Here is a 22,519-nt window from a genome sequence, read left to right as displayed (position 1 = left end):
GATACATGCCATTGTGCCAATTTTGAATGTTTTTGTGACAACCAGAAATGTTTTCATTGACTTTGTTGCTGTTATCTTTAACAACTAGTACACAGTAGACTTTCAAGTATTTGCTGAATCGATGACTTCTGAACAATCATTTTTAGCTCTGCATTTACTCATCCAGAGGCCTTTAATCTTTCAAGGTGAATGCTTTTCCCTCTTAAACCAAAAGTCTCCCAATTTACAACTAATTCCAAACCGAGCATGGTGGCCCACACCTTTAATCCCAGCACTCAGGAGGCAGAGGCAGGTGGGTCTCTTGAGTTCAAGGCCAGCCAGAGCTACACACTGAGACAGTGAGAAAAATAAATACAAGCAAATAAAACCCTAATGCCAAAACCAGGTGTGGGATTGGATGCTTTAATCCCAGCTCTTGGGAGGTAGAGCCAAGAGGATCAGGAGTTCAAGGCTATCACCTACTATATAGTTGAGAGTAGCCCAGATTACGTGAGATCCTATCTTAAACAGGTAAACAACAAACCAATGCTAGATTAAAATTTGTTCCTATATTGATGCTAGTTTTCCAGAATGTTACTTTGAATTTCAAGGGTAGTTTTTTCTGTTTGTTTTGTGTGTGCGTGCACGCAGTGCACACATAAGCATACGAGTGTGGAGGACAGAGGACATCTTCGGGATCATTCTGCATAAGTGCTCCAACTACAGGTGTGAGCACACTTGGATTGTTCTAACTAAGCAGGTTGCGCTGGCTGGACAGGGAGCAGCAAGGATCTACCTCCTGTTTCTGCTTCCCCAGTGCTGGGATTACTTCACCCTGCTTTTTACTTAACGTGGGATCTGGGAATTTAAATTAGATCCTTGTGCTTTTACGTTGGTCTTATTAACTGGTATATTTGCCAAAGCACATTTGTACATTGCATCCTCTTACCTCTTCTTTGGTATTTTGGTGTTAATATGGTCATAGAATGTACAATTTTAATGTATGAGTGCCTGACTTTTTAAGCCTTTTTCAATTTGACAAAAGAATTATAGCTGTTGTTAGGGAATAAAATATGTGTTTCATTTATAAATAAGAACTAGCCGGGGTATATAATATGGCATGTTTTAGTGTTTATTTTAATCAGCAGCTGTAAGTGTAGGTTGGTAAGCCTTGGTGCTTCTGATAACTTTAGGGAACTGCTTGAAGCTGAATCACCTCATCTCCCTTTCTTTTTTTTTTTTTTTTTTTTTTTTGGTTTTTCGAGACAGGGTTTCTCTGTGTAGCTTTGCGCCTCTCCTGGAACTCACTTGGTAGCCCAGGCTGGCCTCGAACTCACAGAGATTCGCCTGGCTCTGCCTCCCGAGTGCTGGGATTAAAGGCATGCACCACCACCGCCCGGCTCATCTCCCTTTCTTTATGGGCACTGGTTCTTAGTGATGCTGTTCTGCTTTCTGCTTAGTGCAAGACTTGAGAGTAGGCCAGACCTTACGGTGCTAGCCTTGAAGTCGTTGAAGTACCTTGGGCTCCTAGCTCATGCTGTCCACTGGAGAACAAGGAGGAATACATTTAATTGGTCCAGATTTGAGGAGTATCCTCAGAAACCAGCAACATTGGAAATTAATACCACAGTTCATAAAATAAACTCACTGTTAGCCGTACAACCTAGTCCATGTGTGACTTTTCTGGTCTTCAAAATATGGATGTAGCTCTTTTGGAAGCATTATTACTTTGTGGATAATCTGGAAAACTGATGAGTTTCCTTATTGTTTTATCAGTACGAGGATGTCGTCCAGGAAAGATTGTGCAGATGACGGAAGCGGAAGTTCGAGGCCTGTGCATCAAGTCTCGGGAAATCTTTCTCAGCCAGCCTATTCTTTTGGAATTGGAAGCACCACTGAAGATTTGTGGTATGTAAATGGCAAAATTAGAAATGAATTCTTTTTTCTAGACCAGACTGGCTTCAAACTCACAGAGATCCTCCTGCCTCTGCCTCCCAAGTGCTGGGATTAAAGAAGAGCACCACCATGTCCTACAGGAAATGAGTTCTCTAAAGCACATTTTCTCCTGTAGTAATATCGAGGGTGTGTTAGAGAAAACTTCCAAATTTGAATTAAAACAATTAATAGGTTTTATTAAGGGTTCATAATAATGACAGGTTAGAAGCAACAGAAACATTTTGGTACATTACAGACGGTCAAAGGGCGCTATCTGTAATGTATAAAATGGTCCTGGAAATAGACCAGTGTGTTAAGAAAAATGGGCAGATCTTAGGAGAGAGCTAAAAATCAGTGAAACTTGTCCCTAATTTATCAGATTAAAAAAAAAAAAAAAAAAGATGAAGAGTGATAGTTAGTGCTTGTAAGGATGTGGGGAAATTGGCATTCTAGAACGCTGCTTAGAAAAACAGTCTTGAATGTGCCAGTATAGCAGTGCCCATGGTCTTCTGGCTTGGAGTACTTTTCAGGTTACTAGTTTATAATCTGTGTGTGTTCTTTTAGGTCTTATATTGGTTTTAGCCTAAGACAAAACTTAAGACTTTAAATTGATTGATCTGTTATAACAAGAAAAATTATTGCATAGAAAGTAGCATTTTTCTGTGGTTCACATAAAACAAGAAATGATATAAATACTACAGTATGCTGGCTTTTCATTCGGTAATACAGGTATTCTTTGTAATGGTTATGTGTTTGTGAAAACACTGTTATATACTTAGGACAGCTTCAGTAGTTTGTCATATGCAAAAATGCCCTTCATTCTGCTTGTTTCTAAGTAATCTACCTTGAAGCCATGTAACTTGAAGATGTTTAGTGTACTTTTTTAAACTGTTTAGATATTCACTAATGGGGCGATAACTTTCCTTTTCCCTGGCCGCTGCCCCTCCCATCCCAGGGTTCCACTGAGTTCAGTCCTGTTAGGAGAAGGTCCTGGTGCTCGGGCACCTGGTTTGGAGGAGGACTTCATTCCTTTCTAGGGGTTACTGGTCTTTTTTGTTGGAAACAAGGCGCATTGGGGGGTAAGAGTAATTGGCCATTAGCACTCAGAATTCTATGTTGTCCCTAGCTGGGGTTGCAGGCTTAAGTAGGGGTTGTGGGTATTTACCAGCCTCAGCAGCCTGAAGGCCTCAGGGATTAGACTCATAGGATAGTGCCAGAGAGGCAGCTCTGGGCAACAGCTCCTAACTGGTAACTGGGTTTGGGGAGACATCACCAGGGGGCTGTAGTAGGGTAGTCATTATGTATGTTGAATTGGGAGAAGTAGATGACTGGGTTCTTCTTGGACTGGAACCGCTTGGGCCAGGGTTCCCTGGTGTCCAGGCCTCGAGTTGCCCCAGTGGTGGCCCACACTTGTTCCAACTTGGAGGGCCTTGTTTCAGAAACTATTGCAGAGTCATGGTTAGGTTCAGGGTCCTACAGATTTAGTGTACTTCTGAAGTACTTTGTATTCCCTCTCTCTGTGGGGTTTTATTAAATTGTGTGTGGTGCTTTGTACAGTATACAGCAGATAAATAGTAGCAAAGTAAATGTTTGTTGATTAATTAGCTTAGACTATCACCTTTACATCAAAAACCGGTAGTTTGAAACTTTTCTGGAAGTGTTCAGTCTCTTGTGATTTATAAGTAAAGTAATTTAGTTATTTGTAGATGATCTAAAAATTATTTGAAGTACAGATCCTCCTGGATTTATGATACGGTTCTATCCCAGTAAACATTAAGTTGAAAATAACATAAGCCCAGAATACATTTAAAACACTGAATGCTGAACACTGTGGTTTGATACATTACACTGTAAAGCATCAGTTTACTGTCACAATCAGTGTGACTGATGGATGGTTACAGCTTGCTGCTGCCACCTAGTGTCTCCCAAGTGTTGTACCACATTTCACTAGCTTGACAAAAAAATCCAGAATCCAAACTACAGTCTCCTGACTACACAGTGCTTTTGCACTGTGAGAACCTTGTAAGTCAGAACATTTAAGTCAATGATTGTATTTCATACAAGTACCCCATTCAGATTTTATTTAATACAGCAATAAATGAAGATAATGGAAGTTATTTGTGTTTTAGTTCTTGATATTTGGTATAACAATATGATTTAAGTGCAGCTACCAGCTAATGAGAGTAACTGCCAATTACTATTTTATAAGAAATTGCCTGAAATTTTTGTAGTGTAGAGCCACAGAAATTAGTTTTTCATCTCAGTTTCTATAGGGTAGGAATTCAGACTCAGCTTTGCTAGATCTTTAGGTTCTAAGTCTCTCATGACACTCCAAAGTGTGCTCTGGGCCTTGGTCATCTGCAGGCCGCACTGTGGAAGGATTCAGTTCTGTGTAGGCTGCGGGACGACGGGCTTTTATTCCAGCTGCATGAGCTGCTGGCCAAAGTCTCTGCTCTTTATAAGACAGCAGCTTCATCAGCAGCTTGAGAGAAGGAGTGAGGCTGCAAGTGTGACACAAGTCACAGTGGTTTGTAAATGAGCCCTAGAAGGGACTGCCCTCACTTCTGTGCTATTCTGTTTGTTAGCTTAAGTCTACATAATGACCTGTGCTTTAAGGGGAAGGAAGTATACACAGTTCCTGTCATAGAAGCTACCTAAAACTAATCCGTTTCTCTACCCTGACTTGTTTTTAGGAGATATTCACGGACAGTATACAGATTTACTGAGACTGTTTGAGTATGGAGGTTTCCCCCCAGAGGCCAACTATCTTTTCTTAGGCGATTATGTGGACAGAGGAAAACAGTCTTTGGAGACCATCTGTTTGCTGTTGGCTTATAAAATCAAATACCCAGAAAACTTCTTTCTCCTAAGAGGGAACCATGAGTGTGCCAGCATCAATCGCATTTATGGATTCTACGATGAGTGTAAGTGGAATTCAAAGCTTAGAGTGTGATTAGTTTCCACGTGCCTTTACAGTTCAAATGAATCTCTTCAGTTCAGGGGAGCTGGATGGTTTCGTTTATATATTTTTTAATATGGTCTTGGACAAAGGTCCAGAAAGAGCCTAAAGCTAGGAAACACATTAAGTTGCTTTCTTGGGATCTCCTTGGTCATGTTTCAGATTGGCTGCAGCTTAGTTGGCTGAAGGAGGTCTTGATGAGTTTACCTGGTAAGATACCTAAGTGAAACAAACACGGTTACTGCAGGCAGTGGCTTCTGCTTTCCTGCTGTTAGTAAGGCTTGCTTTTTACATTCATTTGTTCACTCGTGTGTGTGCATGTGTGCAAGCTTGTGCATAGGCACACTGCATGACACACATTTGGAGATCAAAGGACAGCTTGCAGTTGGTTCTTTGTACCTAGGCCTCAGCAGTTAGGAGCCCTGCTGCTCTTCCAGAGGGCTCAGGTTTGGTTCGCAGCATCCACATGAAGAGACTTACAAACTGCCTTTAACTCCAGTTTCGGGGATCCCATTCTCTTTGTGGCCTTGGCAGTCACTTCATGCATGTGGTCCATATACAGAAACAAGCAGACACACATCATAACATAAATAAAATGCTAAATGAAAGTCAAAATTCATTATTAAAATGTTAATTTTTTTTTTTTAAGCATGCGCCACCACCACCCGGCTATTTTTTTTTTAATATTTATTTATTTATTATGCATACAGTGTTCTGCCAGCATCCCTGCCGGCCAGAAGAGGGCACCAGATTTTGTTACAGATGGTTATAAACCATCATGTCGTTGCTGGGAATTGAACTCAGAACCTCTGGAAGAACAGTCAGTGCTCTTAACCTCTGAGCCATCTCTCCAGCTCCCTAAAATGTTAATTTGCTTATATAGCTAGAGAGCTAGGTTACTGAATCCTCAGGGTTACCTTTGTTACATTGTGCTCTTGGTTTTTAATCAGCAGGAAGTCTGGTGGGCTGCTTTGTAGAAGTCTTTTCAGTGTCGTTAGCTACGTGTGGATTTGATTTTCAGTTTCATTAGATTGAATATGGGAGTAATGTATTTGGTCATTTATAGTAGTTTTCTAATTAAATTTATTTTTGACGGCTAAATTGTTGGTTTGAATCTACTTTTTCTCTTTTCCTTTCTTATATATGGTAGAGTCGTCATCTACCTTGATTCCTGTAATATAACAAATGTTTGTGAATGTGTTATATATGCTAGTCACTTCTGACACTGGAATGTGGTAATACTTAGGGCAAGTTACTTTTAAACAGACAAAAACAGAATTTATGTTATAATGGTAATGATTCTGTATTTGATTTTTACATTTTTGTGATCTGAATTGTCAGACTTGTACAGAGGAAAGTAAGTTGAAGTACATCAAATTACAGGCATCTTCCTAAGCTACAACAGAAGTTGGGGTATATTGGCATATTCTTAGAAGATAAAGTGAGACATGAATGTCCTTTAGGGCAGAAATGACATCAGATGGAATGGCGTGTGGGAAAACAGCTTGTAAACAGTCTATAAGTTACACTTATTCATTAAAGGGTAGGCTTGGACATAAAAACAGGAAATTAATAGCTGTGACTTTCATCCCTTCTTTGGCGTGGTAGTTGAACTTAATGCCAAATCATGAAAATCAGGTAACCCTTAGTTGAAGTTGTCTTTGTTGTAGCTGGGCTACAGGAAGATTATAGCCTTGCGTCTTTTCACTTGCTCTAGTGCCAAGTTGTAATCTGCTCTAAAGTGAATACGTAGGCACTTGGAAGTGCTCCTTTCCTGGCAGTAGGTTTATACCTCGTTACTCAATGCTGAGTCAGGTTAACGTGGACCAGCTCCAGAGACCACTTTCACATTTGTCTACTTACTTGGCTAGGTAAATATATTGAATGGGGAGAAAGTAGCTAATACCCTATTAGACAATTTTAAAAATACTGTATTATAGTGATGTTATACGATAAAGTGGTTTGATGTAGTTGTTTGATTTAACAGTGTAGTCTTTGAAGTCTTCGCAACTCTACAGATGGTGTTGAGTGAGGTACAGTGATAAACCTGCGTGTTGGACAAGTACTGAAGCATGACCTTACATCTCTAGCACATGAAACTGAACATAGCTTGTTCACTTACAGAAAAAAAATGTGCTAAGACAGAACATTAAAACAATCATTCTACCTTTGAGATAACTAATAAGAACAGTTATTGATTCTTTAATTCCCATTTTTTTTTTTATAGGTAAACGAAGATTTAATATTAAATTGTGGAAGACATTCACTGATTGTTTTAACTGTCTGCCTATAGCTGCCATTGTGGATGAGAAAATCTTCTGTTGTCATGGAGGTAGAGTAATAAATTTGCTATATAGAAGAGACCTTAATAATAATTCAAATGCTGTGGGAAATGGGAGTGAAGCAGGAGGTGCACAGTAGCTCAAAGCCAGCCAGACCAGCAGATGCCAGGCCAGCCAAGGGCAGGGCTGCATAGGAAGACTGTCTCCAACCAAAGCAAAGTCATGCTATGAATAAACAAAAACTGCTTTAAGCATGCCTAAGACCTCCTTCAGTAATTGGAAATGTGTGATTATTAATAATGAAAATTAACATTGGTCCTTATAAAGACTTCCTCATATAAAAGTATTGGCCTGAGAGTAGTCTGTACACGCCTGTAATCCCAGGATTCAGAGGCTCTGAGGCAGAAGGATTTCAAGGCCATCTTGGGCCATGTATACTATCTGGGGAAAAAGAAAGAAAAGAGAACTAGATGGTTTTAAGAAGTACTTTCACTTTGCCTCAGTTTAGGTCTGGTCGGCTGAAAAAGCCAGCCTAGTTTAACCAGTGAGCTCCAGGCTAGTGAGGTATCTTCTTTAAAACAAGCAGAGGCAAGACATGCTCAGAGGCAGGCGTATCTCTCTGAGTTCAAGGTCATCCCGATCTATGTACCAAGTTCCATGTCAGCCAGGGCTTCGCAGTGAGAACCTGTCTCAGAATAAACACAGCAACAACAACAAACATGTGGATTGCTTCTGAGGCAACCTTCTGCACATAGAAACGTGCGTGCACACACGTACAGACACTTATCGAATAATTTATTAACAATATTGGGTTTGCGTATAGGGAAGAAATGTAATGAACTAATGTAAAAAATTGGTTGCTCAGTGTCATCCATGGGAATATCTTGTGGGGAAGTGGAAATGCTGAAAAGACAAGTAGGTAGGCCTGAGCCGGGGAGCGGTTTGTTCTGACCACACCATTCACTGTAGTAGTTGAATGTTGTGTTCCATAGACTAAACGTTTAAGGAGTTGTTCTTGGGCATTAGTGTAGCTGAGACAGGAGCATGGCAGTTTGGAATGTGTTTTTGACTTCATTCCTTGTGGTGATAGTTGAATTGCTTACTAGAGAAATATTAGCTTATATTTATGTTCTGTTTTAAAGACTTCAGAGTATGTTCTTGTGCTTTTTCTTGTTTATCTTTCTGATTAATAGTTTCATACACATTTTTGCACATAATGAGCATGTTGAGGTAGGATATGGGGGAAGTTCTTAGGGGACCAAAAGAGGCGTTTTAACTTGAAAGTAAAAATGATTTAAGATTTGGTGGTCATGAAAGTACAAAAGTAGCAGGAAAGGTTGCAACCAAGTGTGTTCTTGTGAAGGATAGGGGCATTTGGAAAGAAGAGAGCGGAGTTCCTCCTTGGAGTCTCTTTGAAGTATAACAGTTTATTTCCTTGGTAGGAGGATAGAAAAGACAACACTATTCTAGTGTTCTGCTAGATATCAAATCTTTCTCTTTTTATTTATAGGACTGTCACCAGACCTACAATCTATGGAACAGATTCGGAGAATTATGAGACCCACTGATGTCCCTGATACAGGTAAGTATATACAGAAGTTTAGTTAGTTGCTTTGTGTAAAATGTTGACATGATTGAACCTAATTATATTTAGTGAAAGTCATTCAGAAAGCTATCATCTCTGAAACCAGTTAACATTTGATACTAAGTTTCTGTTTCTGGAATATTTTAATGGAAAGTTTCTGAGATACTGAAAACGTTTATTTTGGTATTTGACTTTCTGTTCAGCCTTCAGAAATATAATAATATAGGCCATAGATCTTTTCCTAGGTTCAGACATTTCTCAGAGTAAGGATCTGATTTTGTTCTTCATCATATTTAATACTGTAGAGATTAGAAAAGCAGGCTGTAAAGTGGAAAAACAAAGAATCCAAAGTGATCAGGACAGTCAGTCCTGGAGGAAAAACATGACAGAAAAAGACTAGCCCTGTCTGCCAGATAGAAAGTCTTACTTAAAGGTGTTAATGTGTTGGTTAATGATAAATAAATAACTCGAGGCTAGTGCTCAGTGGTATATAAGTATAAGGAAGTGATAAGCTGTTTAGAGAATGATAGCAAGAAACTAAACAGAGATTCTAGTTACTATGCTTGAGTGTGCCACGCACCATTTCATGTGTACAGAAATCATCATAAGTGCTGCCTTAGGAAGTCAGGAAAGGTTCTGTTAGTATGGTTGCTTTAACAAAGAATGATTAAAGTATAAGGAGGCGGGAGAAAGATATATATTCAATTCATTTTTTTTTTTTTTTCTGTTTTCTAAAGGTTTGCTGTGTGATTTACTGTGGTCTGATCCAGATAAGGATGTACAAGGCTGGGGAGAAAATGATCGTGGTGTATCTTTTACTTTTGGGGCTGATGTAGTCAGTAAATTTCTGAATCGTCATGATTTAGACTTGATTTGTCGAGCTCATCAGGTAGGCAATATTAAGACTCTTGATATTTTATTGTTAATTTCACACACTTTCATTCATAGATAGATAGATAACCCCCATCCACCCATGTGTCTTAGTTACTGTTCTGTTGCTGTGAAGAGACACCATGACCAAGGCAACTTATAAAAGAAAGCATTTAATTTTGGGCTCACAGTTTTGGGGGGCTAGAGTCCGTGAACGTAGCATGGAGTGTGGTGGCAGGCGGGCAGACATGGTGCTGGAGCAGTAGCTGAGAGCTTCCGTCTTGAGGCAACAACCACAAGGCAGAGAGAGTGATGACTGGGACTGGCTTGGGCTTTTGAAACCTCAGAACCCCCAGGGACACCTCCTCCAACACGGCCACACCTCATACTTCCCAACAGTTCCACCTTCTGAGGACCAAGCTTTCAAATATAAGAACTGATAGATAAGCAAGGTAGTATGGGGGTTGAAGAGGTGGCTCAGTAATTAAGAGCACTGACTCTTCTTCCAGAGGACCTGGGTCTGATTCCCATCACTCACATGGTGGCTCAAAACTGTCTGAAATTCCAGTCCCAGGGGATCAGACACCTGGCCTCAACGGCAGCAGGCATACAAATGGTGTGCAGACATACATGAAGGCAAAACACCCATACACATAAAAATAGAATAATCAATTAAAAATTTAAAAGATACTATGGTTTGTATAGGGAAAAGAGTAGGTGAGGAGGCCAGCATCTAGTCTCACATAGTCTTGTGGTCAAAATGTGTGGGTATTGTTATGTGACAACAATAAACTGCGCTGTGAGAAATTTTTTGAGGCAGTTGTGGAATGTGTTTATAAACTGGTTAATAATAATACATTGTTAATTATTTTAGCTATTATCAAATCATTGAGACTGTAAAAAGAGTATCCACTGTTCTCAGTAATGCATACTCAGTGCTAATGGTCTGTAAAACATAATTGGTTTGTAGTACATTGGCTGGAAGGCATTCCAAAAATAGTTTTGTCCTCTTAATGTTATTTTTAAAGTGTATATTTATTTATTTTTATTTTTTTTATTTTTTTGGTTTTTCGAGACAGGGTTTCTCTGTGTAGCTTTGCGCCTTTCCTGGAACTCACTTGGTAGCCCAGGCTGGCCTTGAACTCACAGAGATCCGCCTGGCTCTGCCTCCCGAGTGCTGGGATTAAAGGCGTGCGCCATCACTGCCCGGCTAATTTTCTATGTGTGAATATTTTGCTTGAATGTATGTACTTGCACCACAAGCATGCCTAGTGCCTAACAGGTCAGAAAAGGTGACAGACCCCCTGGAACTAGCGATATGCATCTTTTTGAACTACCATGTTGGTGTTTGGGAACTGAATTCAAGTCCTCTGAAAGAGAACAAGTGCTCTTAACCGCTGAGCCATTGCCTCAGCCCCTGGCCTCTTTTTGTTGTTGTTGGTTTGGTTTTGTGGGTTTAAAAAGAAAGTTGTGTGTGTCTGTGGGGAGTATGTGCAAATGGGGAGAGTCATTTTCTTTTCTTGCTGTATTTGGGAGGAAAGCCAGGGTCTTGGCACCTGACTGAAGGAGGATTGGCTGTTTGGCCTTTGCTTCATTAACTTGCATTAGCATAGATGGTTAAAAATTACCTATTAATGAGGGTTTTTATTTCCTTTGGCAGGTGGTGGAAGATGGATATGAATTTTTTGCTAAACGACAATTGGTAACCTTATTTTCTGCCCCCAATTACTGTGGCGAGTTTGACAATGCTGGTGGCATGATGAGTGTGGATGAGACTTTGATGTGTTCGTTTCAGGTAAGACATGAAATAAAAATGTCTGTCTTTCTGCTTTTGAGACAGGATCTCCCTGTATAGCCCACAGACAGACCCTGACCTCGTCTTTCTGCCTCTCCCTCCTGATTATCAGGATAACAGGCATATAGTGCCCTGCCTGGCTTGGTAGATTTTTAATGACTAGACATTCGTTAAAACTATTGTCAGAGTCATTTTTCTTTTTAAATAATCTCTCTCTGAGCAGTGTGTTGATTTTAATTCAGAATTTATTACCCTCCAGGGCTAGAGCTACAGTTCAGTGGTAAAATGCCTTCTTATCACATGCCAGGCCTTTGGTTCAATCTCCAAATACATCAGTGGAGGTCACACACACACACACACACACACACACACACACACACACACACACCCGCAAGAAAAAAAAAAAATACACACAAAGAAAAATGTGATTAACATTCAGACTGATTAAAACTTTCTGGTTTGGGTCATGAACTTCTAGCTTTGGGTCTGTAACCAGTGATGGTTTTAGAAAAGTTTAGGCCACATCATTCTTGTTCCTAATGTTTAAATTATTAATTCTTGTGTGACATACTGGCTAGTGTAGAACCTACCAAAAGAATGTGGATGGCAGGCTGGGAAGCTGACTCAGTGAGTGAAGTGCTTGCCATGTAAACATGAGTGTCTTTACCTTAGTTTGGACTCCTAGCGCAGGGCATGTGCCTGTAATTTCAGTTGGAGGAGGTGGAGGCAGGAGGAGTGTGCTGGCCAGCACAGTAGCCTGTTAAGGAACTGCAGGTGCATTGACCACTCTTCATCGAAAGAGTGGAAAAGCAGTTGAGGAAGACTCCCAACATTGGCTTTCTCATACATGTGCATTCTCCCACACAGCAAAGAATGAAGGCAGTGGACAAATTAGGGTTTTGTTTTCTTTTGCAAGATTAGTACATGAGATAGGTATTGAGGAAGAAAGAATTATAAATTTAGATGAAAATAAAATGCTTAACTAAGAAGGAAAATTTCTAGTAATCTTACGTTCCCTTATAGAAATACACAGGTTTAAAAGGCTCTTGCTTTGTCGTGCTGCTTGTACAAACTTGTTACTCACTGACTGAAAAAGCTTACTGCTAGAAAGGTGATTTCATGATCTTGACATGTTGCATTCAGAACTCTCATTACCAACATCTGAGGATGCATAAATTCCTTGTATAAAATGGTATTATGTTCATATATAAGTGATATATACCCTTCCTTCTGTATGGCTTAAATAATCTCTAAATTGTTTATAATTGTACAGTGTATATACTGTATAAGTAAGAATCATGTTGTTTAGAGAAGGACCAAAAATGTTCATACATGTTCAATCCAGAAACCTTTTTCTGAATGTTTTCACTCTAATATTAGTTCAGTTCTTGGATTAAACTAATTGATAGAAATCCACTGGTGTGGAACTGACTCTGTTTCTAAGTGTAGCAAGGCTCCTGTCTTAAGAGTTTTTATTGCTGTGAAGAGACACCATGACCATGGCAACTCTTATGAAGAAAACATTTAATTAGGGTGGCTCATTTACAGTTTCAAGAGGTTCAGTCCATTATCATCATGGCAGGGAGCATGGCAGTGTGCAGGCAGACATGGTGCTGGAGGAATACCTGAGAGTCCTATATCTTGCAGGCACAGGAAATTGACAGACACACTGGGAGGTATCCTGAGCATAGGAAACCTCAAAGCCCAACCCCATAGTGACACACTTCCTCTCATACCCACTACAACAAAGCCACACCTAATAGTGTCACTCCCTATCAGATTATGGGGGCCAGTTACAGTCAAACTACCACATCCATCAACTACAACTGAAAGCTAAGTGGTTGGTGTCTTCACGGCATTTTAAGGGTTCTAACCAGGTCTTGTCCCTCAGCAGTTGTCGTAGAGGAGTTGGATTAGTGTATTTCTTCAACTGATATACTCTAGTATGCAGAGTGGTTTTAAGAAACACTACATAAATCTTTTCTATATTTGGTCTTGTAAAATGATGACATTTTCTGTTTCTAACAGGGAATGCTCTATTTATGCTATGCCCCTGTAATGAGTGTAATAAAAGTAACAGGTGTTTATTCAGGACATGGTTGCATATACCTTTAATCTTAGTACTCAGGAAACAGAGACAGGCACTTGTCTTTGAGTTCAAGGCCATCCAGGACAACATAGTGAGACCCTGTCTTTAAGAAACAAAATGTTTGGGGGCTGGAGAGATTCAGGGGTTAAGAGCACTGGCTGCTCTTCCAAAGGTCATGAGTTCAATTCCCAGCAACCATATGGTGGCTCACAACCATCTGTAATGAGATCTGGTGCCCTCTTCTGGACTGCAGGGATACATGCAGGCAGAACACTGTATGCATAATAAATAAACAAATTTAAAAGAAACAAATGTTTATAAGGACATGGAACACTTTAAAACTTAATTCATTCATGGTGGAAATACAGATGGCTACAGCTGCCCTAGGAACGCAGTGGCAATTCATTAAAAGTTAGACATGGTGTTTTCAGATGACTGAGCAAAATCAGGGCACACAAATCTTGTAGCATTATTTATAATAGCTACAAGTGGAAACAACCTCAGAGCCCAGCTGAAGAATGGATAAATAAAATGTGCTATCTGTCCAGACAATAGAATCTAATTTAGTAATGAAAAGGACTAAAGGTACTGGTACGTAGTAGTACAGCATGGAAGAGCTTTGAAATCTTACGTGGAAAAGCCATTCACAAAAGACCATGTGTTATTTGACGCCATTTATATGGAATAATCTAGAATAGGCAAGTACATAAAGACATAATATAGGTAAGCGATTGCAGATGCTTATGGGGAGATGGAGAACCGGAATACGAAGTGACTAAGAATGAAGTTTCTTTTAGGGTTGGACAAAAACTACTAAAATCAGATCATTGTAGTAAACATATAGCTTATTAAATAAATAAGCATCCTAAAAACTTGTACACTTTAAGCAGTTAAACTTTATGATATGGAAAATAACCATAAAAATATCTAAGTAATATCTACATGTAAATGGAAAATAAAGTCGAAGTTGTGTGTGGTGGCTTATGTAATCTCAGCACTCAAGATGCTGAGGCAGAAGGATTGCCATGAGTTTGAGGCCAGTCTACTGCACTGACAACCTGTCTCAGAAAACCCAGGGGGAGCGGTCAGAATTAAAGGGAGAACCTAGGGTTTTTGACTCAAACCAGTGTTTTTTCCTCTCTAATGAGGTGAACTAAAGACGAAAATTTTCACTTAAAATTTAACGCTCAGCAGCTATTGAGACTGAGTACCCAAGCTTTTGTTACTAAAATACAAAGGGACTCATAACTAGGAAATGTTCCTAAGGGTGGTGCTGGAGGTGGGACCCAGGCACTTTTTCATGCTGAGCACTTACTGAGCTGCTCTGACAAACTTAAATCTCAGAAATGTTTGTGGAATGTTGTTGAGCTATTTCTGTATTTTCATTGGACTTTAACAATTGATGCCATTTATTGAAGAATAATGTTGCTGATTATTTATTTCAAGATATTGAAACCATCTGAAAAGAAAGCTAAGTACCAGTATGGTGGACTGAATTCTGGACGTCCTGTCACTCCACCTCGAACAGCTAATCCACCGAAGAAAAGGTGAAGAAAGGAATTCTGTAAAGAAACCATCAGATTTGTTAAGGACATACTTCATAATATATAAGTGTGCACTGTAAAACCATCCAGCCATTCGACACCCTTTATGATGTCACACCTTTAACTTAAGGAGACGGTAAAGGATCTTAAATTGTTTTCTAATAGAAAGATGTGCTACACTGTATTGTAATAAGTATACTCTGTTATAATAGTCAACAAAGGTAAATCCAAATCCACAAGTATCCATTAAAGTTCTATCTTCTGGTATCACAATTTTTCAAGTGGAAAAGCATCCCAGTTAAACTAGCTGTGGTAGTTACCCAGATGAAAGCATGGTGTTCCAGCTGTGTCATGGGGTTAGTGTTGCTTGGTTGTTAGTATTTTGGGCTTGTTTTGTTTTGTTTGTTTTTGCTAGAATAATGGCAACTTTTCCTGTTTTTCCCTAAACATTTTAAAAAGTGAAATATGAGAAGAGCTTTAAAGACATTCACCAACTATTATTTTCCTTCACTTACCTACTTAAGTAACTGTTTGATCTTACTAAGAAAACTTATGCCTCATAATAGCAAAAAGGAATTTTAGAGGTTGATAGGTTTTAAAAATACACAAACTATCTGATCCAATGATTTTAATCAAACAGTTTGACTGGGCAAACTTTGCAGCTGATAATGAATATTTCGCTTTTTTCAAAATTGCCACTGATTTGGATTTGTGCACTCTAATTTTTAATTTATTGATGCTCTATTGTGCAGTAGCATTTCATTTAAGATAAGGCTCATATAGTATTACCCAAAATTAGTTGGTAATGTGATTATGTGGTACCTTGGCTTTAGGTTTTAATTCGCACGAAACACCTTTTGGCATGCTTAACTTTCTGGTATTACCCTCACCTGCATTGGTTTTGTTTTTTGGGGTTTTTGTTGTTGTTTGTTTGTTTGTTTTTAGATCCACACAACATGAGAATCCTTTTTTGACAAGCCTTAGAAAGCTGGCGCTCTTTTTTCCCTCTCTATGTGAAGGATGTATTTAAATGAATGCTGGTCAGTGGGACGTTTGTCAGCTCTGAGTATCGGGGTGCTTCACTGTCTAATAATTGCCATGTGAATGTTGTTTTCGACTGTAAGGCTTTGTCACTAAAGATTTTTACTCTGCGTTTTCATAATCAAAGGTCATAATATGTATAGACATGCTTTGTAGTGAAGTATAGTAGCAATAATTTCTGTACATGATCAAGAGTTGATTGCAGCATTTCTTTTCCTGTTCTCTTTTTTAAGGGTTAGCATTAACAAATGTCAAGGAGTAGCAAAGTCAACAGAGATTTTAGGAGGGCTTAACAACAGGCACTGATCTGTGACTCTTTGGATGTGACACTATTGGATGTGATTCTAAAGTCTTTTTATTGAACATTGTCAAATTTGTAAGCTTCATAGGGATGGACATAATATTTATATAATGCCCTTCTTATGTGTTACCATAGATGTGAAACCTTATATTGTCTCTGAAAATGTTAAATTGAGAACTCTGTTAACATTTTATGGATTGGCGCATTGTATTACTGCAAGAAACATTTGATTTTCAGCACAGTGCAAAAGTTCTTTAAAATGCATACATCTTTTTTTTCTAATTCCATTTTGTTTTAAAGCACATTTTAAATGTAGTTTTCTCATTTAGTAAAAGTTGTCTAATTGATACTAAGTCTGAGTGATTATTCTGTGTTGTTTTGTTTTTACAGTGAGACATGTAAACACACATTGACATAGTTGTAGCCATGTTCCATTAGGTCACACATGCCTTTATCTAATGTGATTTGATAACTTTACTGGAGTATAAATCAAACAGTTGCTAATAGGATTTTAGATGTTCTCTCTCAGTAGTCAATATTTAAGGTAGCTCAAGAAAATAAGCCTTAATCTCAATGTTAGTTAATCCATGTTAATCTGTGTCTTATAGACTGGATTTTTATAAACATTCTTTCAAATTAAAACTAAAGAAAAGTAAGCAAATTAGTATTGGTTGTTAAAGGATGGACATTTACTATGTTAAAAAATCATTCAGACCTTTTAAAACTACTTTACAGCTTCTTATGGACAAATATTCAGTACATTATGTGCTCCTAAACTGTAATATCATAGCTGAACACCTGTAACTATCACAGATTATTATGCTAGTTTACTGGCAAAAATCACAAAGACAAATAAAATACAGGCTGCCTTAAATCCCAGGATTGTGATGCAGACAGGAATACCTATGAATTTGAAGCCTAGTTTACATATTAAGACCTGTCTAGGGGAAAAAAATTACAGAGTCTGATCACTAGATGAAAAGTTACAAGGGATTGCAGAGGACTGGGTTCAATTCCCAGTACTCAGAAGGTTGCTCATAGCTGTCTATAATGCCAGGCCAAGGGGATCTGCTGCCTTGTGCCCTCTGTGGGCACCAGGCATACATGTGGTGGGTGCATAGACATACATGTAGGCAAAACCCCTATACTTATAAAAAGAAAATGTTTAAGTGATTTTTATTTGTTTGTTTTGTTTTGTTTTTGGAGGACAGGGTTTCTAAATGTAACAGCCCTGACTGTCCTGGAATTTGCTTTATAGACCAGGCTGGCCTCAAACTCACAAGATCCACTTGCTTCCGCCTCTCGAGTGCTGGGATTAAAGGTGTGCGCCACCACCACCCAGTGGATTTTTTGTTTAAGTGCTGAGCAAATACAATGAGTATTTTGATTGGGGGGTTGTCACTGTTGTTGCTGTTTGTTTGAGACAGATTCAATTCCAGGTTGGCCTCAAGCTCCAGTCCTCCTGCCTTAGCTTCCTGCGTGCTGAGACTGTAGGCGTGACCCATGCTGGGCTAAAACATCTATGTTAAGTGTGTAACCTGCTGATAACTGCTAGCCACCATAGGTGCCCCAGAAACTTCATCTCTGATAGAACTCAGGAACCTCCTCAGCATAGCAAATTAAACTACTTGCTGCTTCAGAGGTTTTGTGGTTTGGTTTTGTTTGTAAGATTTACTCATTTATTTAATGTGTATGAGTGTTTTGCCTGTGTGTACGTATGTGCACCACATGGGTGTCTGGTGCCTGTAGAAGTCAAAAGAAGGTGTTGGATCCCCTGAAACTGGAGTTAGGGGTGGTGGTGAGCCACCGTAGGTGCTGGGAACCTGGATCTCCTGCAAAAGCAAGTGCTCTTAACCAATGAATCTCTCCAGTCCTTTCCTTAAGTCTTACTGTGAGGCCCACTGTCCCACTCCCAGCATGCAGTCTAACTAGGCATAGTGACCACAGTCTGTGGCAGGGGATTGCCGTTTGAGCCCAGCCTGGGCTATAGATCAAGACACTACCTCAAAAAAGTCACTGACAGCAAAACAAGTTTCTCAGTCAAGTGTAGTGAGACCTGCAGTCCTGGTTTTTAGGAGTTGGAGGCAGGAGGATCAGAAATCCCAAGGCCAAGTTTTAGCTACACAGTAAGTTTGAGGCCAACCTGAACTATATGAGACCCTGTCTTAAAATAACCACACGTGTACTGGGGGTGGGTGGGGGCAGAGGCCAAGGCTGAGGATAAGTGGCTCTTGGGTGCTCAACCCTAAACCCATCTAGCACCCCAACACCCCAAGTCTCAGAACATAGTGCGAACAGGGCAGAAGGATGGAGAAGAGTGCTATTCAACACCGTCTTCTGGACATGACATACTCATGAACTATGGTTACCTTACCTGCACAAAACTGAGCTTGTCAGCATTCTAGCCTGGGTGACTGATGGGCTCACAAAGGCCCACTCCAGGTTACCGGGGAAAGGAAGTCTTTTCTTTAGCACTGTAGCCAATGCTAAGTTGCCCCTGCTCCAGTAATTAGCTCCACACCCATGTTCATACATGCAACTTAAAGTCGAAAGGTCCAGAAGGAGAGGGTAATGTGATGAAAATGATTAAAATATTATAAACACGTTCAAAAGTGTCAACAAATATTTTTGAAACTTATCCCCCAGGATAATAGCCTGAATCTTATATAACAGACCTGTTGACCCCACTGAAGTTAATTCTACTAGTTACCGGAGACCTAGGTTACAATTGCTTACCATAGTGTACTGTCTGTTTTGTTAGGAAACTAGTCTTTTTAGCTTTTGAATTCCCTAGACTTTGAGTGAACTGTCAATTACTCCTTACATGTATGTGTTGGGTGCCCCTCGAGACTATGTAATGTTTGGCCTTCAAACCTTTAGGTGCCTACACAAGATCTGGAACAGAGATGATTGTTTTTCATTACTGATATATTTCCTGGAGTGATGCTTGGCACGTCAGAGACATAAATATGCAGCATTTAATGAATCACAGATTTTTAAAAATGACTGCTCAAATTACTGTTGGCACTTTGACCCTATGAAGAAAATTACAACACAGTTCCAATTTCCCTTTATTCTCATGTCTCAAAACAAAAATATTGGAGTTGTCTCGGGAGATTTTGAGTCTGTACTGCCCAGATAAATGGCTCATTGTGAAAACTGTCATCCTAATAGTTAAATTTAAGGAAAAAAATAATTAGTTTGTGGAAGAAAGCTGACACATACTTACCTTTTAGAAATGAGGTTTATCACTGAGGAGGCAAAGGCAGGCCGATCTCTCTGAGTTCGAGACCAGCCTGGGGTCTATAGAGAGTGAGTTCCAGGACAGCCAGGGGTACACAGAGAAAACCCTGTTTTGAAACAGGTAAGGGGAGGGGAAAAAGGATTTATTAGGAGAAAGGGCCTTGAGGGTATGATCTTGGTTAAAGATGGGGAGAGAATGTTAAAAAGAAAGGATACAGTATATTAAAAACCGCGTACAGGGCCTTAAAGGGAAAGAAACTTCTCTTCAAAACCTTCAGGATAAGAGAGAGGGGAAAAAGGAAGCCACCATGGGAAGGGTTGGTAGGGGAGACCAAAGAGGCACCTTAGAGAACCTCCTACCCCCAAAGGAGATCCCTTCCTATTACATGATTTCATGAGGTGGCAGGAAGCTTCACACCAGGTTTAGATTAACATAGCATGTGACGGGGCACAGGAGAGCCAAGTATTGATTAGACCATAAATTAGTTGCTAGCCACCACACAACTCCCTGGGAAAGAGCCACAGAGGGGGCGTGGCTTGGTGGCTACTGACTGGGAGGTGTGCATGACCACTGTCTTAAAGGGGCAGGTTTGTGTACTCGCACTTCAGTTGTACACTATGGGTAAGTATAAGAAGTCTGTTACTTGAAGGAAGATTCTGCAGCTAGCTCATCACAGGCACGTTGGGGAAATCACATATTCAACGTCAAACATCCCCAGATACTATCTTGCCTGCATTTTGGAGTCTCCATTCTTTTATTATCTTAAGTCATCCACTTCGTATATTTTTAGGAAAATGATACATAATGCTGTATTTTTATACATTCATCCAGTGTGAACATTTTAGACAAGTAACCAAGACTTGAAAGCAGAGAAGTTGTTGCCTCGTTTGCAAGGATTGTGTTATGGGTTCAAGAAAAAAACAAGCTGGGCATGGTAGCCTTTACTCCCAGCACTCAGGAGGCAGAGGCAGGTGGATCTCCATGAGTTTGAGGCCAGCCTGGTCTACACAGCAAGTTCCAGGACAGCTAGGGCTGCTACACAGAGAAACCCTGTGGGGTAGGGGGAAGAGAAAGACCAGCAAAAAATATTTTCAATAAGGAACAAAATGGTACTGTGTAAGAAACTACAGAAATGCCGGGCGGTGGTGGCGCACGCCTTTAATCCCAGCACTCGGGAGGCAGAGCCAGGTGGATCTCTGTGAGTTCGAGGCCAGCCTGGACTACCAAGTGAGTCCCAGGAGAGGCACAAAGCTACACAGAGAAACCCTGTCTCGAAAAACCAAAAAAAAAAAAAAAAAAAAAAAAAAGAAACTACAGAAATGCAGATGTTTTATTTTTTGCTTTGGGTTAAATGACCAGGTATTCAGGCTGAATGCTTGATTTCCATACAAAATTCCACAAAGAATTTGGTACAGCTTTTGTCTCCCAGTAAGTGGAGAGGTGTGTCTTTCATGAACATGATTACTATCCTTGGCACCTGAGGATACCAAAAAAAAAAAAAAAAAAAAAAAAAAAGTAAAAAGGGAATCGGGCAAAAAAAGTCACCCACTCATTTATTAAGAACTGCAATCGGAGGAAGAAGAGGAGCTACAGAATTCAAACAGTAATGGTAATCTCTTTCTTGGATATAAATTTGGAATGTGGGGCTAAAGAGATGGCTCTGTGGGTTAAGAGCACTTAACTGCTCTTGAAGAGGACCCAAGTTTGGTTCCAAGAACCAGTAGCAGGCACCCTACAACCACCTGTTCCTCCAGTCTGCAGGCTCGAATGCCCTCTTCTGGCTTCTAAAGGTGGTGCACATAATCTACTAAGGCACACACACACATAAATCTTTAAAATTGAAGTGTTTGGGTGATGCCTACTTACATCATGTCATGTTTCAACCTACGCAGTTACATATGTTCTTTGTACATATTCTATTTTAAAATATATGATTTTCTTCATGTAAAATTGTGTATGAACACAGAAGTTTTATTTTAAAAACCTGGTTAACAGCCAGGCAGTAGTAGTAGCTCCCAGCACTTGGGAGGCAGAGGCAAGTGGATCTCGCTGAGTTCGAGGCCAGTCTGGTTAACAAAATTACCTAACTGAGAACTGCCAAAAATGCTGCAAGGATTCAAGAGTGGAACAGCAATCTAACAGCTACTTCCACTCAGTCATTGAGCCCTGTAGAGACAGATGCAAGATCCAAGAGTGAGAGGACGCACCATAAGCACTGGACCATGCTGACACCCCTGTGGCACTGTTCCAATTCCCTGCATGTAGCAAACACTCAGATTCACTGATTTAAGCAGGGCATCAGTATGAAATTTAAATGGTGAAGAGAGCACATTATAAACTAGGTTTTTAAAAGGAGCTAGGTTGTGGTGGCGCATGCCTTTAATCTCAGTACCAGGAGGCAGAGGCAGGTGGATCTCTGAATTTGAGGCCAGCCTGGTCTACAGAGTGAGTTCCAGGACAGCCAGGGATACACAGAGAAACTTTGTCTCAAAAAACAAACAAACCAAAAAAAAAAAAAAAAAAAAAACAAGTGGAAATATTTTAGACATATTAAAAGAAACAAAAAAGTTTATAAAGTTTAGTCTGGCAAAAGATTGTGATTGGGGATGCATTTTTTTTTTTTTTAAGTACAATGGTAACTGACTGGTTCTATTTCAGACAGTGCAAGAATCGCCAAGGCATAGTTCAGAGATTGGAAAAAGGGATGGATAAGAAGAGGGAAGGGACAATACTTCAGACTTCCTTTTCTTGCATGTGTGTATTTGTACCACACGTGTGCCAGGTGCCCACAGAGCACAGAAGAGGGTGCTGGATTCCCTGGGACTGGAAGAGAGTTGTGAACTGCCATATAAGAACTGGGAATTGAACCCGGATCCTCTGGAAGAGCACCCATTG

General features: G+C 39.9%; 1 protein-coding gene and 1 pseudogene across 1 annotated transcript in view; one reads left to right on the top strand and one right to left on the bottom strand.

Annotated features, from left to right (window-relative positions):
* Window positions 1–16,733, top strand: part of Ppp1cb (protein phosphatase 1 catalytic subunit beta) — a 34,818-nt gene extending 18,085 nt beyond the window's left edge. Inside the window, exons 2-8 of the mRNA XM_059248202.1 lie at window positions 1,756–1,887; window positions 4,608–4,838; window positions 7,101–7,205; window positions 8,666–8,737; window positions 9,478–9,629; window positions 11,271–11,405; window positions 14,941–16,733. Of these exons, the coding sequence (XP_059104185.1) occupies window positions 1,756–1,887; window positions 4,608–4,838; window positions 7,101–7,205; window positions 8,666–8,737; window positions 9,478–9,629; window positions 11,271–11,405; window positions 14,941–15,045 (932 nt within the window). The 3' untranslated portion in view covers window positions 15,046–16,733. The remainder of the gene's footprint in view (window positions 1–1,755; window positions 1,888–4,607; window positions 4,839–7,100; window positions 7,206–8,665; window positions 8,738–9,477; window positions 9,630–11,270; window positions 11,406–14,940) is intronic.
* Window positions 3,018–3,371, bottom strand: LOC131897724 (host cell factor C1 regulator 1-like; annotated as a pseudogene).
* Window positions 16,734–22,519: the final 5,786 nt, after the last annotated feature.

This window comes from Peromyscus eremicus, chromosome 22 (assembly GCF_949786415.1).
Source record: "Peromyscus eremicus chromosome 22, PerEre_H2_v1, whole genome shotgun sequence".
In the NCBI taxonomy this organism is placed as follows: Eukaryota; Metazoa; Chordata; class Mammalia; order Rodentia; family Cricetidae; genus Peromyscus; species Peromyscus eremicus.
The sequence above is the reverse complement of the archived record's forward strand: the minus strand, read 5'-3'. Positions and strand labels throughout refer to the sequence as shown.